This window comes from Natator depressus, chromosome 1 (assembly GCF_965152275.1).
Source record: "Natator depressus isolate rNatDep1 chromosome 1, rNatDep2.hap1, whole genome shotgun sequence".
In the NCBI taxonomy this organism is placed as follows: Eukaryota; Metazoa; Chordata; order Testudines; family Cheloniidae; genus Natator; species Natator depressus.
Window position 1 is genome coordinate 55,755,907 of NC_134234.1, and position 20,729 is coordinate 55,776,635.

General features: G+C 40.5%; 1 protein-coding gene across 1 annotated transcript in view; it reads left to right on the forward strand.

The window, feature by feature from the left end:
- INTS6 (integrator complex subunit 6) overlaps window positions 1-20,729 on the forward strand; it is a 73,712-nt gene that overhangs the window by 18,532 nt on the left and 34,451 nt on the right. The window contains exons 4-7 of the mRNA XM_074960331.1: window positions 5,848-5,937; window positions 16,083-16,266; window positions 18,741-18,866; window positions 19,521-19,675. Of these exons, the coding sequence (XP_074816432.1) occupies window positions 5,848-5,937; window positions 16,083-16,266; window positions 18,741-18,866; window positions 19,521-19,675 (555 nt within the window). The remainder of the gene's footprint in view (window positions 1-5,847; window positions 5,938-16,082; window positions 16,267-18,740; window positions 18,867-19,520; window positions 19,676-20,729) is intronic.

Below are 20,729 nucleotides of genomic sequence, written 5' to 3' on the forward strand. Positions count from 1 at the left end.
TCCACTAATTTGAAGCTAATCTGGCCAGCTGGGAGGTATATTTTTTGAACCCTAGTTAGTTAGGGAAATTTGTCTGTGAGGGAATAGAGGAGGCTGAAGGTGACCTCCTAATAAAGTCAGGAACATGGCACTAGCACCTTGATAGGGATCTACTTGGGCCTTTTTTATCAATGAATTATGACAGATGGAGCTGTTGTATGTGGAAATGAATGGAGGCATCCAGAGCAATCAAGTTGTTCTCAGTACGACAAGATCTCTTTTGCATAGGCATTGTGATAAACTTCTCAGATTGAAAAGCAGAAATCAGATTGGATCATTTTCTGATCTCGGAAGAATGGCCTTTCCATCCACAAGTCTTTTAGTTTACCTAAATAGACTAGTTTCCTTTCTGGTCTAATATCAGACTTCTCAGGTTAAAATCCAGGTCCTATGGCTTTAGGCTTCCTGCATATATACTTTTGACTTCCTGATGGATTTGGCAATGGAATTTAGGTACTTTGTCCTTTCATTCTTAAGACACTGAGAACCTAATCATCTTGTAAGGTGGAATATGCAAGGTTTCTTTTTCACTTCCTGTGAGTCTTACCTTTCATTTGCTTTACCTATAATATACTTTTTGAACTCTCAGAATCTATGTAGGTGCATCTGGGTCAGCTTTCATTGATCTCTAAACATATTTGCACATAATGGTGAAATGTTTTGTTACACTGTAAAATCATGACATTCTATCAGTAACTTTATTCCTATTGTAGTCGTTCAGAGGTGATCCAGGGTTCTTTTCAGAAGGTGTCATGTTGACCGAAGTGTGCTAGATGTGGCTTGGGATGGCTAAAGGGAATTACTTAAGAGCTCTGCAAAGAGTTTCCAGTCCCTGCTTGGTCAAGGAAGCTTGAGATCAGTGGGCTACATACCCCAATTGGGGTAAGTGGTAACTAACATCATGATTTAATTGCCTCATGATGTGGGACAAAAAAACATGACATTTTAACTATTCAAAAATAATTTTGTGAGATGTATTGGGATATTGTGTTAATAGTAATTAAGATACTAACTTGTTACTGTTTTACTGGGACTTTCATTCTAAGAGTTTGAGGCCCTCATTTCCCAGTATATTCTATATTAATCTAACAGATTTCAGATAACTGTTATTTATACCAACTTCAAATATTATTTTCTTTAAAACTTGCTATGCTGAGCTAATGGAGCAACTACCTTTTCTTTTCACTTCAGTACACATCTGCGCTTGATAGTGCAGGGTGTGAGTGAAGGGAACAAATTTAGACTTCTACCACTTCCCGGATAATATCTGCTAAAGGAATAGAATGAGTCAATCTGCCATCAGATGCTTCTTCCTCAGTTTTGGGTATTCTCCTCCCCCCCCCCCCCCCCCCCCCGAAGGCTCTAGAGTAGGAAGAAAATTATTCCAAAGTTGTGGCAAGATAGTAACTCTAGTAGTTACTGAGTATTGGAAGCTATTGAAAAATGCCAGCTGAGCTAATTAGTTGTCTATTTGACACAATCAATTGAAGTCCCTACAGGAGCAAGTTGCCGCTCTGAATTCATCAACTAGAATCATCAGTAATGCACCTTCTGAAAGGAACTTGTCTGTGAGCAAGCCTATTTAGATAACTAAGTAAATTTCTCAGTTTTCTGCAGGCTGAGTTGGAATTTGCTGTTCATGGCTTCTCGCCAGCCTTATGTACAGCATTAAATATAACAAATTAATGTTTAAAGCTCTAGAGATATTATATACATATTCACCTTCAGTGATCATAACAGTCTATCTTAATATCATCTTAAGTCTATTAAAGGATTTGGTATTTTGGGAATAAGTATATTTTTGTGTAGGACTTTAATACTCGGACAAAGGCCAGTGGCAAAATGGATATGAATGATTGTTTTGAAATTGGAAACAAAGACTATTAGAAAAGTAAATAAAATTCTACCGAGACATCCATGGAATAAATAGCTTGGTATAGCTTTCCATTTACATGAAAAAACAACTTTTTAGTCCACTGCTAACTTCTGATAACTTACGTGTGTATATTTTTTCTACAGTACTTGATTTAAAGTTGCTTGTCCTGCATACCTTCTTACAGATGAATTGAAAAGTCATGGCCGGTAAATCAGGATTCCTCTGTTTCCTTCAAGAGTTGATGACCTCTATAATTGGTCAGAAAATTGAGAAATTTTAATAAAAAGACATTTTGAGCAGAAATCTTTTTCCAATATTTACCCATTGTAAATGATATCACCATTCCTTAAGGCAGAGTGTTGTAGGTGTTCATGATATTAGAAACTGTTGCATGAGGTACATGGGGTCCTGAACTCAGCTCATCTTTAGCCTTGTTCTGTGGTCTCCTAGACAACTGAAGTGCAGCTGTTGCATTAATCTATAGTCTTTGACTACCAAGAAATATATCTAGCATCTAAATTATAGAGCATCAGTGTAGACCAGTTCAATGTCATCAACCTTTGCAGGAGTGTGGCTGGGTGGACTAGGTCCGGACGCCACCTGCTGCAGGCCTCATGGCCCTGCATCACCCTGCCCCAGAATAGAGCAGTGAAAAGTCCTCCAGGCAGCCTAGAGTGGCTGCAGAGGAGCAGCCAATCAGAGGAGCTGTTGGAGCGACCAATAAGGGGCCAGAAGGGCCAGGTAAAAGACAAGCAGCAGAGCAGAGCCATCAGTTGCTGTGTGGAGCTCAGTGAGGGAGGACTGGGTGCCTGGCTGGCTAGAAGAACAGCTGTACCGCAGACAGCTCACTGCACAGAGCTCACCAGACAAAACCGAGTCCAGGGAAGCCTGCGAAAGACCGGGTGACTGGCTGGATAGAAGAGCAGCGGGACCATCAAAAAGTCAGTGTGGGCAGACTGAGCACAGAACTTGGCCAGACCAGATGAGAATACCGAGATGGGCTCTGCTGGTCTAGTTGCAGAATGAGCCCAGGGAGGGCTGCTGAAAAGGATACTAGCTGAGGGTACTGAGATGGGCCCCAGCTGAGTGTCTGAGGAAGGCAGTGCCTCTGGGAAGAAGCCTAAGAGCTATGGCCCCATACCAGGGCCATGATAAGAAATTGGGACTGTATACCTTGGAAGGGGGGACACTGTATACGGTTCGGCCGGAGGGCTGAGTCGCTGAAGACCTGCTGAAAGAACCATCGGCCAGAGAAAGGGGGAGCTCGTAAGAGGCAGAGTTTTTTTTTTAATATACTGGTTATGGTGGGAAAGATTCATCAAAGAGGAGGGTCTTGCAGCATCCTCTGAATGGTCAGATTATGGAAATGTCTAATATCTGGAATGTCTCTGCACAGCCAAATCACTGGACTAAGAGTGCTTTCTCTCATGCTTTGACCTGAGTTTTGTAAACTATTTTGTCCAAAGGAGCACAACTGTTTTGGTGGATTATGGATGGAGAAGTAGTCACTGATATAGCTGAATTCTGACCCAGTTATGGCTTTTAAAGGTCAGATCTGCACTGAAAAGTTTGCTCAGCATAGCTATGTGTCTCTCAAGGGTGTGAAGAAAAAATTCTTCTGGATTTTGTCAACCTAGCTTACGCCTCGCAGGGAGGTAAATTACTTATAGCTATCGGAGAACCTTTCCAGTTGCTGCAGTAAGTGTCTTCACTTAAAATGCTATATTTTAAGTGAAGACATAGCCAAAGATTTCTCAAACCTGTTAACAGAAGCAGACTGGAAACCATCAGGCAGAAGAAAGAACAGAGATATGCTCCTGGTGCTCTGTCACAGGATTCCATCTTCAACCCCAGATACAGTGAATTATAGTAACCCACTCTGAATTGACGCATGCATGGATGGAACACTCTGGCTAGATCCTCCTCTTGAAGGTTCCTGGCAGGTTCGTGGTGGAAATGGGAAGTGCCAATGGCAACATAGGTCTGATTGTCGGGGCTTAATGATGAGTTGAACTGGACCCCAAGGCCTTCAAGCCACTTTGACAGACGAGGCCACAAAACGTCTTCTGTAATTTTGGACACTGTATCTTAAATGGCACTGATGTAGAAAGCTTGTCAATGTTTATGAAGACTTAAATAGTTAATGAAACAGGTGTGTTTGTGTGTGTGTGTATGCATGAGAGAGAAAATCACTCTGGTTGGAATGTGACCCAAATAACTGGGTACCACCCAGTTCTAAGTAACCCTGTTGTTTCTAGAATATTAGTTATCAGCTTTTAGGTTGTGAAGATGTTTTCTTGAGATCATATAGTATTCTGAAAATCTTAATTTTTGATCGGTAATAGTGGAGGGAGTTGCAAGCTCTTCTGGTTATGAAGATAATGTTCCACTTGTGAACAGCTGCACCATTGGATTTACTGAACATTTAGTATTTGCATATGTGCAATTAATTTCATTCTCAAAAAGACTAAAATTTTTTTGTTAATTTAACATATGACATTCTGAAATGCAGGGTGGATCTGATTTAAATCAAATTGATTTAAATCCTGATTTAAATCACTAGTCAGGAAGACTCGATTTAATTATGGATGTCTACATAAAAGTGCATTCTTGTTGCTTGTCATAACCTTAATACATATTCTTCACAACTCAGAGATAGATGTTTCATTTTTAGAAGGTACACACTATATATTTTTAAACAGTAAGTTTATTTTGAATATTTTTCACAATAGTTTTACTGCTATATCAGAAAATGAATGATTGGTTATTTCATTTACAAAAGGTAATTGAAGCAGATAGTTATGAAGTCATTGGGAGGTGAACTATCTCCAATTCAACAGGTTAATCATTAATATTTGGAGGATTTTCTTGCCATGCTGTATTAGGAGGAGAACATCACCAGATAGATATTTAAATAGTTTTATTTAACTAAAACAACAACGTTAAGTATTCTGGATTTTTTTCTTCAACAGCAAACGTATAATATTTTAACAAAACAAGCATATGTCCCTCGCTTCTCACATTTATCTCCAGACTTCTCCTTGTCCAGATCTAGTCTGCCCCCAACAGTCTTCTATTCATTGAACTTTTTGAAACTTGGCACGTTTACAGAGAGGTAAGGGATTGAGTGTGTGTACACAAATCTGCAGAGGGACAGTAGAGTTGAGATCTGTTATTTCTCACCTCTATATATTTTATTTTAAAACATTTTTGCTGTTAACAAGCATGTTACCTCTGGAGAGACACATCCACAGTTTGAAAACTGTAAAACTAAGCATCTCTGATGGTATCTTCTAAACTGAGCACTGAGTCCCGTTGGGTAGATAGAAAGATTAACCTAAATAATCTATACAGAAGCCTGTGGAACCCCATAAGATTGGGTCCCTAATCCATGAACTATTGGAACTCATTTACAAAACTTTTCTTAAACATTACATGAATATATTGTCTCATAGTATAGAATTAGAATTTGTAATCCTTATTCCATGATGAGATATCTTTGAGCTATAATGTATCTTAATTAAAACTATCTTTACATAGGTTTTTTCCTCAAAAAGCATTTTATAAAAAAAAATCTGATTAAAATTAAAAGAAATCTGATTTTTGATTTTTTTAAATTATTGATTTTTATCCATCCTAATGAAATGTATAGTCAATAAATGTAAGTGCCTATTTTAGGTATATGGTAGCATATGTATTGGTTCTAGGATTGCAGGTGAAAAAGGTTGAGGAACCTATTCATAGTCTAGAGTATTGCCATGGAACCAAACCATCTACCTACGACCCCAATCCATCATCCTCTGAAGTCAATAGGAATATTTCCTTGACTTCAGTGGGTGGTGTATTAGGCCCTTGGTGCATCGCTGTGGGTTTAAGCAAGAACTCTTTAAATTTGAATGTAGCATTTCTAATGTAATTACACTTTCTTTTAGGGAAGAAACCCTTTTTTTCTGGAGCCAGCAATAATTATAACAGTTACTGATGGGAGTAAATTAACTACCACAAGTGGGATACAGGATGAGGTAAGGTCTGATCTCTGTTTATCTACTGTACCAGACTTTCTGATAGAAGGCTGATATGTTAGGATTACCAGTTATTTAAACATGTTCAAATGTACATATGGGATAAACTTAAACTGTGTTTCCTTGAGTTTGAGACATTTTTGTGTAATCATACTGTGCTAGAAATGGTTTGAAAGCCTTTTCAGCACTAAAAACTTGAGCATTTTTAAGGAATATGTTTTTAAACTGATTTGAAGAGTTTCTAAAATATTCAGTTTGCCAGTTTCACAATCTGATTTAAAACACTGGCAGAGACATGGAACACCATTCTATTGAAGGTAATTGGGATATTCAACACACTTATCAAATGAGTATACATAGCTTTTTAAAGGACTTACCAGAATAAATGGATTGTACTGAAGCATATCTTGAAAAAGTGTAAATATACATAATTTGTACGGACCTGATTTAATGTAGTGATCTTCCAAGGATGGGAACCATGAGCCAGAGAGCAGGTTGGGACACGTGAAGTGAAGAAGAAGAGATTACTTCTGGATTTTATAGCTGTCTGTTTAGCATTATTGTCTGAGCTCTGGAATGTCCCTTAACAATTTAAAACAAAAAGGTGGGCTAAAGAGGAGTTAATTTCAAATTAAATGCACACCTATACCTTAGAATATTTAAGATAAAAAATACTGGGTCCATGCTCACAATAAACTTTACGGGTCACCATAGCTAAAACTCTGAGGCAATAAACTGTTTCATCACCAGATGGCATGAGCCTCCCTGCTTGTGAAGTTGCAACTATTCCTAACTGCTTTGATTGTCAGATCCTCTTTGTCAGATTGTCAGACATCTTAGGGTATGTCTACAGTACCCACAGGATCGGCAGGCAGCAATCAATCCAGCAGGGATTGATTTATTGTGTCTAGTCTAGACACGATAAATCGACCCCCAAGTACTCTCCCGTCGACTCCCGTACTCCAGCTCGGCAAGAGACCCAGGCAGAGTTGACGGGGGAGCAGCAGCAGTCAGCTCACTGCAGTGAAGACACTGCGGTGAGTCGATCTAAGTACATCTATTTCAGCTATGTTACTCACGTAGCTGAAGTTGCATAACTTAGATCAATATCCCCCCCCCCCCCCTTAGTGTAGACCAGGCCTCAGATGAATGGTGAGGAGTTCTTTACTGATACAATGGTTCTGGTCTGGTTTCTTCTTTGTACAGGCCTTGAAACAGAAAAATATTGCTACTGGCTGGTCCCTCTTTTCAAAAGCAAAGGCTAATATCTGAGCCCCTTTCAGTGCTGGTGGGTTTTCTTTTTTCTTGATTTTTTTTTTTCTTGGAACAGGTTCTCAAACATTTTTGTATGGTGCATCACATTTTAATATAGAGATTATCTTACAGACCACTTCCCTTCCAAACTGTAATTGTGCAGACTTTCTCCTGTTTTCCTTGTATTACGTTCCTGTGGCAATTTAGAGAAAGAGCTTTCATGGAAAAGTGATATTAAGAAAGTGTGAAATATATTTTTAGCTTTCTTTTAATGCACTTAAGTTGATAAGGAGCAGGGTAGGAGAAAGGACATGGTTGCATAATGTGCGAAGCCAGCTGTCTGTGGACCACTAGCAAGTAGTCTGTAATTCAGTTTGATCATTTCTGCTTCAGCATATTTGATGTTTTGGGTTTTCTTTTTTTTTGTCTTTGCACTAGTCTGTCTCCTCCCCCCCCCCCCCCACCCCCTTCCTTTGAGTGATGAGTAATGAGGTACAGTAACTCCTCACTTAACGTCGTCCCAGTTAACATTGTTTCGTTGTTACGTCACTAATCTATTAGAGAACATGCTCGTTTAAAAGTTGTGCAGTGCTCCCCTATAATGTTTGGCAGCCCCTGCTTTGTCAACTGCTTGCAGGAAGAGCAGCCATTGCAGCTGGTTGGGGCTTGGAACCAGGGTGGGCCAGCAGCCCCGCTATCAGCTCCCCTAAGTTCCCTGTGCCGCAGCCGCCTAGCAGACTATCAATTGCCGGGCAGTTCAGGTGTCCCTCACACATACATGCACCCCCCGGGACTTTGGAACAAGTGGTGTGCTCCAGTGGGATAATGTGGGTTTGCAGCCACTGCCTTGCATCTATTGTCTCCTCCCTCCATGCTGCCTTGTAGAGTGTGAGGCTACATTAACAACGTGTTAACCCTTGAGGGCTCAGCCAAGTGCTAGTTCATCATTTAGCAGCAAGGCATTCCCTGGGAAATATCCCATGCTCTTTCACCCTCTGACTCCACCACCGCAACCAAGCTTCACAATCATCATTACTGTGTACAGCATTAAATTGTTTGTTTAAAATTTATAATCTCTGTGTGTGTGTGTGTGTGTGTGTATATATATATATATATATATATATATATATATATATATATCTGTGTGTGTATATATATGTGTATAGTCTTGTGTGGCAAAAAAAAATTTCCCTGGAACCTAACCCCACCTATTTACATCAATTCTTATGGGGAAATTGGATTCGCTTAACATGGTTTCACTTAAAGTAGCATTTTTCGGGTACATAACTACAATGTTAAGTGAGGACTTACTGTTGTCTAGTACTGCTCCAAATGTGCTCACATAACTTTCCTCCCAGAGAAACACTGATATTGTTGATTCCTGCAATGGATTTCACCCTAATATATCTGATTGTGAAGTTGCCTTCAGGGTCCTTGAGATTATTCTTGACTTCCCATAATTCTGTTAGTCCAGATGTTCTTAGAATTCTTCAAAGGCTACAGTGACACTATATCCTGTAGGCAGTTCATTCTATAATTGAGCTGTCTATTTCAATGCAGATGTGATTAGTTTGTCTAAATATCACTACTAGGCTAACTTTAAGCAGTCTGCATATTTCTGTTTTCCTACTGTCCTCTGAGTGAGGGCAGTACCCCAGCCTAGCTGCTGTTAAGGGGCCATGAGCTTTTAAGGCCTGACTCCGGAGAGACAACCACAGCCAATAATCAGGAAAGCCACCTGTGTACCTTTTTGGATCTAGCAAATTACCACCTAGTATCCAACCTTTCTTTCCTGAGCAAACTAACCAAATAGTTCTTGAAAGTAGTTTTCAACTACTCTTGTACATTGCTGAGGTCTTGGACCTTTCCAGTCAGGTTTCTTGCTGGGATGTGGAACAGGAACTGCCCATGCAGATGGGCTACCACTTCTTGTCCATTGATGAAAGGAAGGCATTTTCTCATGTTACCAGCTCCTTCTGCAACATTTGCTACTGTTAGCATCAGAATACTATTGTTCTGCTTTGACATTTCAGGGGTTATTGGGAAAACACTGAGCCGGATGAGGTCCTTCCCTTAGGATTGTACTCAGGGTGGTGATACAAGTAACTTCTTTTCTGTTACTAGACCACTCATCTGTGAAATCTCTCAGTGCATTCACTATAATTTTTCCCATCCTGTTCTTGGTCTAATAATGGAAGTCTCAAGGGATGGCACTGTAGTGCTGCTTATGTTTAAACAAATCGTCTGGCCATACCAATCCAGAAGATTCTGGATCATGCAGTGCAAATGTGGCTACTTTTTGTCCTACCTGCCTTTTTAATATGATTTGTCAATGAGCATTGGTGTCTGTTGTTCTCATTACAAGAATACGGTAGAGGATACCACATATAAAGGTGCAGTCTGTGGATGAGGACCTTCTGTTTTGAGGGCACGAAGCTCTTTGCTGAGAAGACTGCCACCTCCCTTTATATCCTGAAGGATTCCAGGGCTACCCTCCGGTCACTGGGTATCTATACAGTGGGACAGAAGAGATGATTTAGTCCACAATCCCAGCATAGACCATGCATGTCTCAATACCAACCTCAGCTCCACTGTAAGATGCAAATAAAGAAAGGGAAATTTCCTAAACAGAAACCATCTGGCCCACAATCTTCATCCCAGCCCTATACATCTAAACACCACTTTTGATGGGCAGGTCGAGGCACCGTTAGACTATTCCCCCCCAGCTGACACAGCCAACCATCGTTCCACACCCATTTGGCCACTGATTGGCAGTGTTCTGCAGTGCCTGGAACTGCATAACATCAAACTGATGAGACTGTCTGAACTGGATACTCCAGTTTACCTCCCTACCCCCTCCACAACCTCCTTCCTCGTCCCTCTTCAGGGACTCTTCTCATGAGAGTTTACTATGATGCAAGATAGGTCGCTTCCTCCAGCTAGGAGCCATAGAACCAGTACCTCAACATCTATGAGGCATGGAGTTCTACTCTCGTTATTTCCTAATACCTAAAAGGAAGGGAGGTTGGAGACACATACTAGACTTCAGAGCTCTCAACAAGTTTGTCAAGGCTCAAATTTCAAGATGGTCACCTTATTGACAATCATTCAGCATTGGAACAGGTAGACTGGTTTTTGGCCCTCAAACTCTAGGACATCTATTTTTGCATCTCAATCTACCAGCTCACAGACAATTTCTCAGATTCACTCTGGGACACGACCGCTACCAATACAAACTGCTTCCCTTTGGTCTATCATTAGCCCTAAGGGTATTTTCCAAGGTTCTCTCAGTGGTGGCCACTCATTTATGTTCTCAAGGGATAATGATTTATCCATACCTGGACGATTGTCTCCTCGGAGCCCGATCTCTCCGGGAAGCTCACCAAGTCACCGACACTACAATACATTTGTTTGTAGAGCTGGGTCTACAGATCAACACCCAAGATGTCAACCCTCACTCCAGTGCAATACCTGGAATTCATAGGGGCTGACCTCGACATGTTAGAGGCCAAAGCTGTCTTACCTCAATACAGGTTCCTATCCTTAGTCTTACTCATAGACATCATTCAGAGCAGCCCACAAATACTGGTCAGGCTTTGCCTCCAATTCTTGGGACATATGGTAGGGGCACGGCGGTGATACCTCATGCCAGGCTTCCCATGCAATGCCTCCAAATATGGTTTGGTTCGGTTTACAGAGTGAACAAGGACAGGTTGTCACTACCCACCAGGATCAAAAACTCCTTAAACTGGTGGAAGGTCCCAGCCATTGTTTACAAAGGAATCCCCTTCTTGAAAACATCACAATCATTGCTCCTCGCCACTGACACGTCACTCATAGGTTGGGGCATGCACCTAAATGGCCTCATGACACAAGGCAAATGGTCGCCCACCGAGATATCCCTCCACATCAATCTCCTCAAGCTGAGAGTGGTCAGAAATGCCTGTACTCATTTCCTCCTACCGATCTCTCTCTCTCTCACACACACTCACTCACTCACTCACACTCTCTCTCTCTCTCTCACACACTCACTCACTCACACTCTCACACACAGCCAGATCACCTTTCTTTGTGCAGAAGCAATGAGATTATAGAATTGGAAATCTCACACAACATTACACTGTCTGCAGTGTACCTCCGGGTACACAAAACTCGGTAGTGGACAGTATCAGTTGCAAATTCCCACACGAACATGAGTGGGAGATGCATAGGTACTTCATGACCTATTCAGATGATGGGGGACACTGTCTACAGATCTGTTCGCCATTCAGCTGAACAAGAAGTGTCCATGCTACTGCTCCAGACCGGAGATGGGATAACATTCCTTAGTTGATGCTCTCTGTTAGAGAGCTTATTCCTTCACTCTCCCACTTCCCTGGTCCTTCTCACATGAACAGAGAGCAACAATACCCGAAGTCCGAAGGTGCAAACAATTCGATGTGGGTGAACTTCCAGCAAGCGTAAATCCAAGTTCCTTTTTCCTTATTTTCGAATCCCAACTTACTTCCTGTTTGCCCCTAATTTATATAGTAATATTCTTAGCTATACCTTAACCAATCATTCTACTGAAATTTAACTAACCAATCCTAACATATTGTAACATGATTAGCGAACCAGTTATATCCCACCACCTTAATTGGTTTACACCCAGCACAATTAATTATACAGCAGACAGAAACAATCACAGAACCAGACAGAGACCATGCCAATAAACAATAGCAAAGTGGGAACTATAATGACAAAACAATACAGAAGTGAGGATTTCACAATTACATCTGTAAAGACATAAGGGTTTCCCAACTGTGTCTGTTGATAAGTGAGTTCTTACCAGACAGAAAACTATCAACCTAAATTTCCTTTTACATCTTCTAGGCTCTTCCCTTTCTCTGGAGGTGATAGATCAGATCACCTTCCTAACAGCCCCATATTGACTAGTTTGGAATGTGAGGATGTGACCGTACGCTTCCCAGCTTATGGCTGCCTCTGCTGCTTAGCCAAAGGCATTGGCCTAAGAACAGGGCCTCAGTCTGTCACAGTGAGAGAAGGCCCTTACACAGATTCTTTCTTGTATACCGCTATTACTAGCTAAATGATAAACATATACCTACATTCTTAGAGTATAGGCCTTTACAGACAGGCCTGAATATCTATATCCTAACACTCTACCCCTTTTTTTTCTTTTTTTTTCTTTTGGGATCCTCCTGCCCAGGTATCCCTGGAAAAGCATAGGACATATGGCGACACACTTTCTGATAGGGCCAGGCATCAAGGTGGAAGGTGTCGATGCTCCATCTGTCCCACTTCCCCTTGTGTAGTACCATGCCCTGCACCTTCTCTCATACGGTCATACTACACCTATTCCAATTAGTGTTCCAGACTCCCCAGTATAGTGGGCCCGAGAAGGTTGGGTCCGGGTTGTCTAATACACTGGGGGGGCTTACTACATTACTTATAGGTTATAATTAGTGGCTGTTCTCTAGGGGGTTGTGCCCCCCTTGATCGTTTCCATATGCAATGTAACACACATATAGTTAACAATACACCAGCTGCTATGATAATCCACAGCAACACCAAGAGTCCTGACCACTGCAATATGGTCCAACATCCTGGCCACCACCAAAAACACTGCTTCTCCTCCCTTGATAAGGTTAACATTTTGTCAGCGCCATCCTGTAGTGTGTATTGTAAGTGCGTCCAACTGTTGGCGCTTGCAGCAAGTTGCTCTTGTAATCTTTGTGTGCTTTTGTCCATATTTTGTGTCCATTGAATATCCACAGTGAAATTTGGTATTGTCCAAACCAATTCAACTACCTGATACGGTATGGGGTAGTAGGTGCTAGTTCGATTGTTTACAACGATTAAGTCCACTGATCCACTGGTGCACCATAGTCCAGGTGGCAGTGTATAGAAGTTCATAATTTGGTCATACACTGGAAGGATTTTGCCTCCTAGTGTTATATTGGAGGATTGCATACATTCCCAACAGAATACACCGTACCCCATATACATTACCCCTAAATGCCCCCCCTTTGCAATAGGCCATTGATCCTGCTCCTCCATAGTCATAGGAGAGGGGCACATCCATATTCCTCCTCTGGATATACAACTGCTTAGTGTGATGCTGCTGCTCCAGACCGGAGATGGGATAACATTCTTAGTTGATGCTCTCCTCCTCCCCTGGGACAGGGACCGTTTCTACATGTTCCCTCCATTTCCCCTACTGTCAAAGGTCCTGCTGAAAGTAAAAAGGGATGGAGCTCGTGTCATTGAGTGTTTCTACTTGGCTGAGACAGATGTGATACCCTTACCTCTCTCAGATTGCAACATGTGTGCTGATCTCTCTCCTGACCATTCCGCACCTCCTCTCACAGAGCAAAGGACGTACCCTACATTCCAACCTGGGAATTCTGTGCCTCAAAGCATGGCTCCTGTTTGGTTCCAACACCTAGAAAGCTTCTGTTCAAGAGACATGACGCACTTACCTGCAGAAATGGTCCAGGTTTCAGATTTGGTGCATGTCCCAACACAGCTTCCCATCTCCTGCAGTTCTTTTACATATCCTAGACTATGCTTTAACCCTAAAATGGTTTGGACTATCTCTAAGCTCTCTCAGCGTCCACCTAGTGGCTATTACAGCCTTTCACCAACCTGTAGGGGAGTACTCTGAACTGTCACACCCAACTACAAAAAGGTTCCTCAGGGGCATAGTAAACTTATTCCCTCAACTTCAGCTTCCTGTCACCACATGGGACCTGAACCTTGTACTGAAAGGACTGACTAGGCTCCCCTTTGAACCATGGACACCTGTTCACTAACATACCTATCCTGGTAGTAGCCTTCCTGGTAGTGATTTTCTTGACCAGGAGAATAGGAGAGACAGCAGCTCTGATGGCACATCCTCCCTACATGGTATTCTTCCGGATAAGGTTATGCTCAAACTGCATCCAAAATTCATCCCTAAGGTAACCTCCTACTTTCACATGAATCAGTTGATTCACCTTCCAATCTTCAACTCCAAGCCTCACCAAGACAACAGGGAGGCTATATTGTGTACCTGGATGTCAGGAGAGCCCTGGCCTTCTACCTGGACAAGACAAAGGTCTTCAGGAACTCCCCTAGGCTTTTCCTCTGCACAACGGAAAGTTCCAAAGGCTCAGCAATATCAGCCCAAAGACTTTCCAAGTGGGTCTCGAACTGTATCAGACATTGTACCCAAGTTCATCATATGACCCCTCCAGATGCCATTCATACACACTCAACAAGGTCAATCTCCTCATCCGTTGCCTCCTTCAAGGATGTCATTATCTTAGAGATCTGGAGAGCAACAAGATGAGCATCAGTCCACACTTTTGCAGATCACTGTGCCATCGCTGGGGACTCTGCCTTTGATGCCATCTTCTGCTCCATGGTGCTGTCATCTGTAATAGACTCAACTCTGAAGTTCTGACCCTCCAGAAAGGATACTGCTTGGGAGTCACCTACAGTGGAACACCCATAGGGACACTACTGGAAGAAGAAATTATTCACGTTGTCCAGTAATGATGGTTCTTTGAGACCAGTGTTTCTATGAGTGCTCCACAACCCATCCTCCTTCCCTCTAGTTCTTGTGTTCTGTGCAGTAGAGAAGGAAATGGGGAGGGTTAGCCTGCATGCGCTGGCTAGCCTCATGGCACAGCACGAGAAAAGACCACATGTGCGGGCCCAACGGACACTGCTACCAAAGTTCTCCCATCAAGCAGCACAGGGACACAAGCATACCTACAGTGGAGCAGCCATGGGGGGACACATCTTGAAGAACCATTGTTACTGCATAAGGTGTGTAACTTCTTTGTCCTTTCTTCAGACAATGAAAATAAAATGGGGAAGACTCTGTATTCTTGGATGGCATTGTTAGCAGCTTAAAAGTTCTTCATAGTTCTCTTCAGATGTTATGAGTCGTCAGCATGCAGTAGGAAGGCATTTTTCCCTGTATGGATGCTTGTTAAACATTGTGATGTCCTTGGGTGAACATGAAATGGGTCATTTTACATAAATATTAATTTAAATCTTTTTATTTTTCTCTTCCTGTACCATGTCATGGTGGACCTAAAAGTTTTTAAATCTGTCTGTAGTATATCCAAGGTGAAGTGCTTCAATCACTTCTTTAAATTGCTCATTGTGTGCTACATTAAAAGTGATATTGTTATAAAAATTGCAACTCTTATCAAGTTAAGTCTTTTGACTTTTAGTTCTGATGGTGTAATCACCAAATGAACCCCAGAAGTTGTCAAAGGATAAAGATGAGCAGGATCTACTCTTCAGTTAAGCTGCTGTGGAAGCTAGAAGGCCTGTAACAGAGACTTGATTTATCATTCGTGCTAGATTTTGATACCGATGGCACTGAAATTTTTCTTTTGCGGGATCATCATACCCACCAATATTCTGGTCTTCCACTTAGTTGATAATTTCATTCATTGGTGCATTTTATATTGAAGATGAATGCAGAGAAACAGACTTTCTGAAATGAGCCTGGATCCTTTCGGTGCTTACCAAAACCAAACTCTAATTTAGTACGCTTTAGGCAAATGAGATTTTAATATTGCTGTGGAAAGAAGATTGCAGTAATGCAGTTCTGCTTGCAGGATTCTAAAATAAAACAAGTTTAAAGAACTTAAAAGTAAATGTACATCTTCAGAACTTCATATTGCTGTGAAATGAGTTTATGTACAGTGTTGACTGAATTATGGATCTCATATTTATTAGATATAAAAAAATCTACTATGTTATATTGTAAGCTTCTCTGGGTTACATATCCATGTGGTTGACTTGTACAATAAATTGCAGTCATGTAGCTACTAGAATTTTGAATTCACTGTTTTGTGAAGAAAAAGTTTAAATATTTTTCTTTTCAGCTCCATTTACCTCTAAATTCTCCTTTACCTGGAAGTGAATTGACTAAGGAACCTTTTCGTTGGGATCAGAGACTCTTTGCTTTAGTTCTGCGTTTGCCTGGCATCACAACTCCAGAATCAGAGCAGATAGCAGGTGTGCCCGTTGATGACTCAGCAATTACACCCATGTGTGAAGTCACAGGAGGTGAGTGCCTTAGCTTCACTTGACAAAGTAGATCTTTCAGAAAAGTGATCTAGCATATAGCTCAGTTGTATTAGATAGTGTTTGAAAATTTCTGACTCCTTTGTTTAATCTTTTTAAAACCCTGGGCACAATGGGGCTACGTGTTACAGCTTTCTTAGGACATATAAGTAGTAACATTACAAGTAAATTCATCTGCTAATAGTCTTGAAAGGGTGTGCATTTGCTTTCTTCAGCAATTTTGACTAGAAGGGGGAAAATATACTTTGTAGTTTAGGCACTCAGCCAGAATTCTTAAGAATCATGAAATCTGTTAGGTAGTGAGATTGTGTTCAGTTTGCTGGCACTGGACATGCTAGCATTTGAAGGCCATGGGGTGTGTTTTCTTTTGAGAGCTTTTAAATATTTCTTAAATGAAGAACATTTTTGGACAAATGTCTGCACTTTCCCTTTTCCTCCGCTGCCTCTCGTGTTCTTTTGTAATCTCTCATGGTTATCTCTCATTTAGATTGTAAACTTCTCTGGTACAGTCTAGAAGTTAAGTCTTGTCTGTAGAGTACCATGAGCACACACCAAGTATTAAAAAAGAAAAAAGATCCTTTTGATAGTAATTGGGGTGGGAGAAGAGGGAGAAAAGGAAAGAATTTAAAGAAACTTCAAGTAGATGTGATCCCCACGCTTCTCAGAATGTAAAGCAGATGCCTCAACCACTGGATTAAAAAGGCTTTTTGGGCCATTTAAAAGGTGTTGAAGTGTGCCACAAGGGGGAGCTCACATTCCAAGAATTCAGTAGAGACCTTAAGTTAACAAGGAAAAAAATCCTTAAAATGTAAAAGGCAATAAAGTTAAAATGAAGTATGTTTCTTAGTTGTTACCAAGATGTGTGGAGAACTTCATTAATGAAATCATTTAATGGACTCTCTTGCTGCTTCAACGAAGTAACATATGTTTTCTTTGTAACTTGTTTATATATTTCTCCATAACTAGATCAGCAAAAATCAGCCCTTCTAGTTTCTTGATTAAGAATTAAAAGAGCTGAATGTCAGCATCTTGGCTAAGAGATGACTAAGAGGGGACATAAGTCTAAAAGTACTTGATAGGCATAATCTCGAAAGTAGAAGAGACAATACACAGTGATACACAGAGGTATAACTAGGAGTAATAAGATGCAATTATGGAAGGAAAAACATTTACAGATGTATTGGGCTGTGCAGTGTCTACCAAGGGAAGTTATGGACTCCCCAGCCCTCTCTTGCCACAGCAGCTTGGGGCCGGGTGAGAGGGCCCTCTCCCTGGCTGCGGCAGTTCCAGCTTGGCTGGGCTGGGCCAGAGAGAGGGGCTCCTCTCCCTGGCAGCTCTGGCCGGGCTGGGCTGGGCTGGGCCAGGCTGAAGAAGGAGCTCCTCTCTGTGGCGGGCTGGGGGAGGGGCACCTCTCCCCACCTGCAGGACCCTTGATAGCCTGCTGCACGGCTGTACAGCTTACAGGGAACTTAGGACACCCCCTTGGGAAAACAGACTTAAAATATAGTGTAGGAGACAATCCTGCATTGATGTGGACTGCATGACTTTATAAGTCTCTTTCCATTGCTATCTTGTATGATTTTATGTTCTGTTAAAATGCTCTAGTTGCACTATACCTTTTTAAAGGATTCAGTGCAATACTTAACAGTATTAGGGCAGTACCTCAAGTTCCCCATCAGGAAGTAATAGAAGTACTCTTTTTATGGCTTTGAGACATTGATACACAGAGCACAGCAGGGCATTATTTGTCATTTGGCTCATTTTCTTACATTGACAACACAATCCTTACTTATATTGACAAACATAATCTATGAAGCAAAAAGAAAAGGAGGACTTGTGGCACCTTAGAGACTAACAAATTTATTTGTTAGTCTCTAAGGTGCCACAAGTCCTCCTTTTCTTTTTGCAAATACAGACTAACACGGCTGCTACTTTGAAACCTATCATAATCTATGAAGACATCTTCTATTCTGTACATATAAAACTTGTTACTTTAAGTAATTGTATAGTTTGATACTTTTTTTATTTTTCTAATTACTATGTGGTTGGTTATACAGTAGTTACCAATAAGATATTTGCTAACAATAATCCACTAACATAGTATCTGAGATACTACACTATTTCTTTATACAGGGTACTTCAGAATAGTATATAACTGCAGCTCCTCAAATATCATAACCTGGTAGATGTTGATATCTGGTGTTCTCTGAATGGCCACTGCTTTATAAACAAAAATACCTGCTTGAATGGGCAAAATAATTTTGAGAATGTAATAAACATGCAGCATACTGTCAGTTTTAGAATACTTGTTACATTGGGAGAGGATGGAAGATGTCTTAAATTAAATGCATTATAGCTAGACTTCTATTAAATGGATTAGTCTGAAAAAATTTCAAAGGTGAAGGGAGAAATATAAAATAGTAGACTTGGTCTTGAGACTTTTTCTTTCATTCTAGGTCGCTCGTATTGTGTGTGTTCTCCAAAAATGCTGAATCAGTGTCTTGAGTCATTGGTTCAAAAAGTGCAAAGTGGAGTAGTAATAAATTTTGAAAAATCTGGACCAGATCCTTCACCGATTGAAGGTATTTGAAAAATTCTACATACTTTTTATAACCAATTGGATTTGCATTTGGTATTCAAATTTAACAATAGCCAGAAATGTACATAGTTTAATTTGAAAGAAGCACTACAGTGTTAGACACCATTGTTCCTTTCTAATGTAGTAATATGACCACATTCTTGAGTGGTTTAAATTTCTGTAGCTTTACTCCTTTTTTTGTTCTAAATATGAATAACTTGCCTACTTCTTCTAGAACAAGTTCATGGAAAATACTAGCTTTTTTCTAACTCTGAAATGTTGTATATTAAAAGTTCATTCGTGTCATCTTCATGCACCAGGAAAATATTTGATTCGTCTAGTATTATTTGTGATAAGGAAAGGAAACTTCAATTGAGTTCTGAAAGTACATCAGATAATAGAACTGTGTTTTTTCAGACTCCCATTCAGTAAGCATTCAACAGTATTACTCAACTCTAAATTAGTTAGCATTCCTGCTGGAAATGCTAAAAATTACTTGGAAACTGGTATATACTATTGTGGTTTCTAACATACTTTTAAGGATATCCCTCTTAAGGTGTATAAAAATCCTTGCACACTCCATTTAAAGTGTTTAAATAATTTGAAATACTATATAATTAAATATAGAGTTATGGAGGTAATTTTGTTTTTTGTATAGATGGACAGATGGATATAGCTAGGTCTTTTGGACCCCAACCTTGGCACAGCTGTCACAAACTTATCTATGTCAGACCAAACCCTAAAACTGGAGTTCCCATAGGCCACTGGCCTGTTCCAGAATCCTTTTGGCCAGATCAAAATTCTCCAACATTGGTAAGTACTTGAAATGAGGGAAAAATCATTTAACTGCTTCCTGTTCATGGGTTTTAAATCCTGGGTTACCTGGTTCAAATATAAGCACTGTAAAGGAAATTCAGGCTAACGTCTGCTGCATTTCTTTTCAGAAACAGATGTTTCAACTGCTGTGAATAAGATACTGCGTGGCAATTAACATACTGTGTTCATTGTGGAATAATTGCATAAGAGACATCTGCTTCTTTAAGAAACAAACTGCCTATAAGACTTTTATTGCTAACATCTGAGCACAATGCTATGAACATTAAAACATCTTACTTAAATGTATCTCTTTGGAGTTTGAACAGAGATCAAACTGAGAATTTTCCCTTAAGACACAATTTAGAATGCAAACAAAGATCCTAGAACTGATGCATGTTCGTCTCTTTATCATGTAAACTATCATATTTAACCATCCAAAGGACATACTATTGCTGGTTAGGGGCTGGGGGGGGACACTTCTATGTAAATATCTCCTAAATTGGGAAAAGGTAAAAGCTAGTGGTGACAGTGTTCTTTCAATGCAGAAGTGGCAGAGTTGGCCTGTATCTCCTGTTGTTCAGTATAGCAGTGCTTCTAATCTACCACAAATAGAAACTTTACCTCACATTGTAAAAAGTCTTCACTTGCAATACATTAGTTTTCTTTGTGCTCTATTACGAATAAAAGGATGTACCCATGCCAATTTGTATTAGTAATGTAGTATAATATAACAGTCAACACTGATTGAAAATATTAGTTGAACTGATGTAATTTTGGGCTATTTCCTGCTTTATAAGAGGATCTTCACTTTTAGTCTTTGTGCCCTACCTCTGATTTATTAAAGTTTGCAAACTTTAAGGTGTTCTGTGCATTTGGCTTGCAGAGAACATGAAATGCTTCAACTGAGTATAGAAAATGGAAGACTAGTGTGGTGTGTGGGAGTATTTTATTCTTAAATTTAGTTCTTATTTAGTTTGTGTATATTCATTGTCTCATTGTGCCCAGTCCAGTAAGACATACACAGCCTTCTGAGCTGTATGGCAGGCTAGCC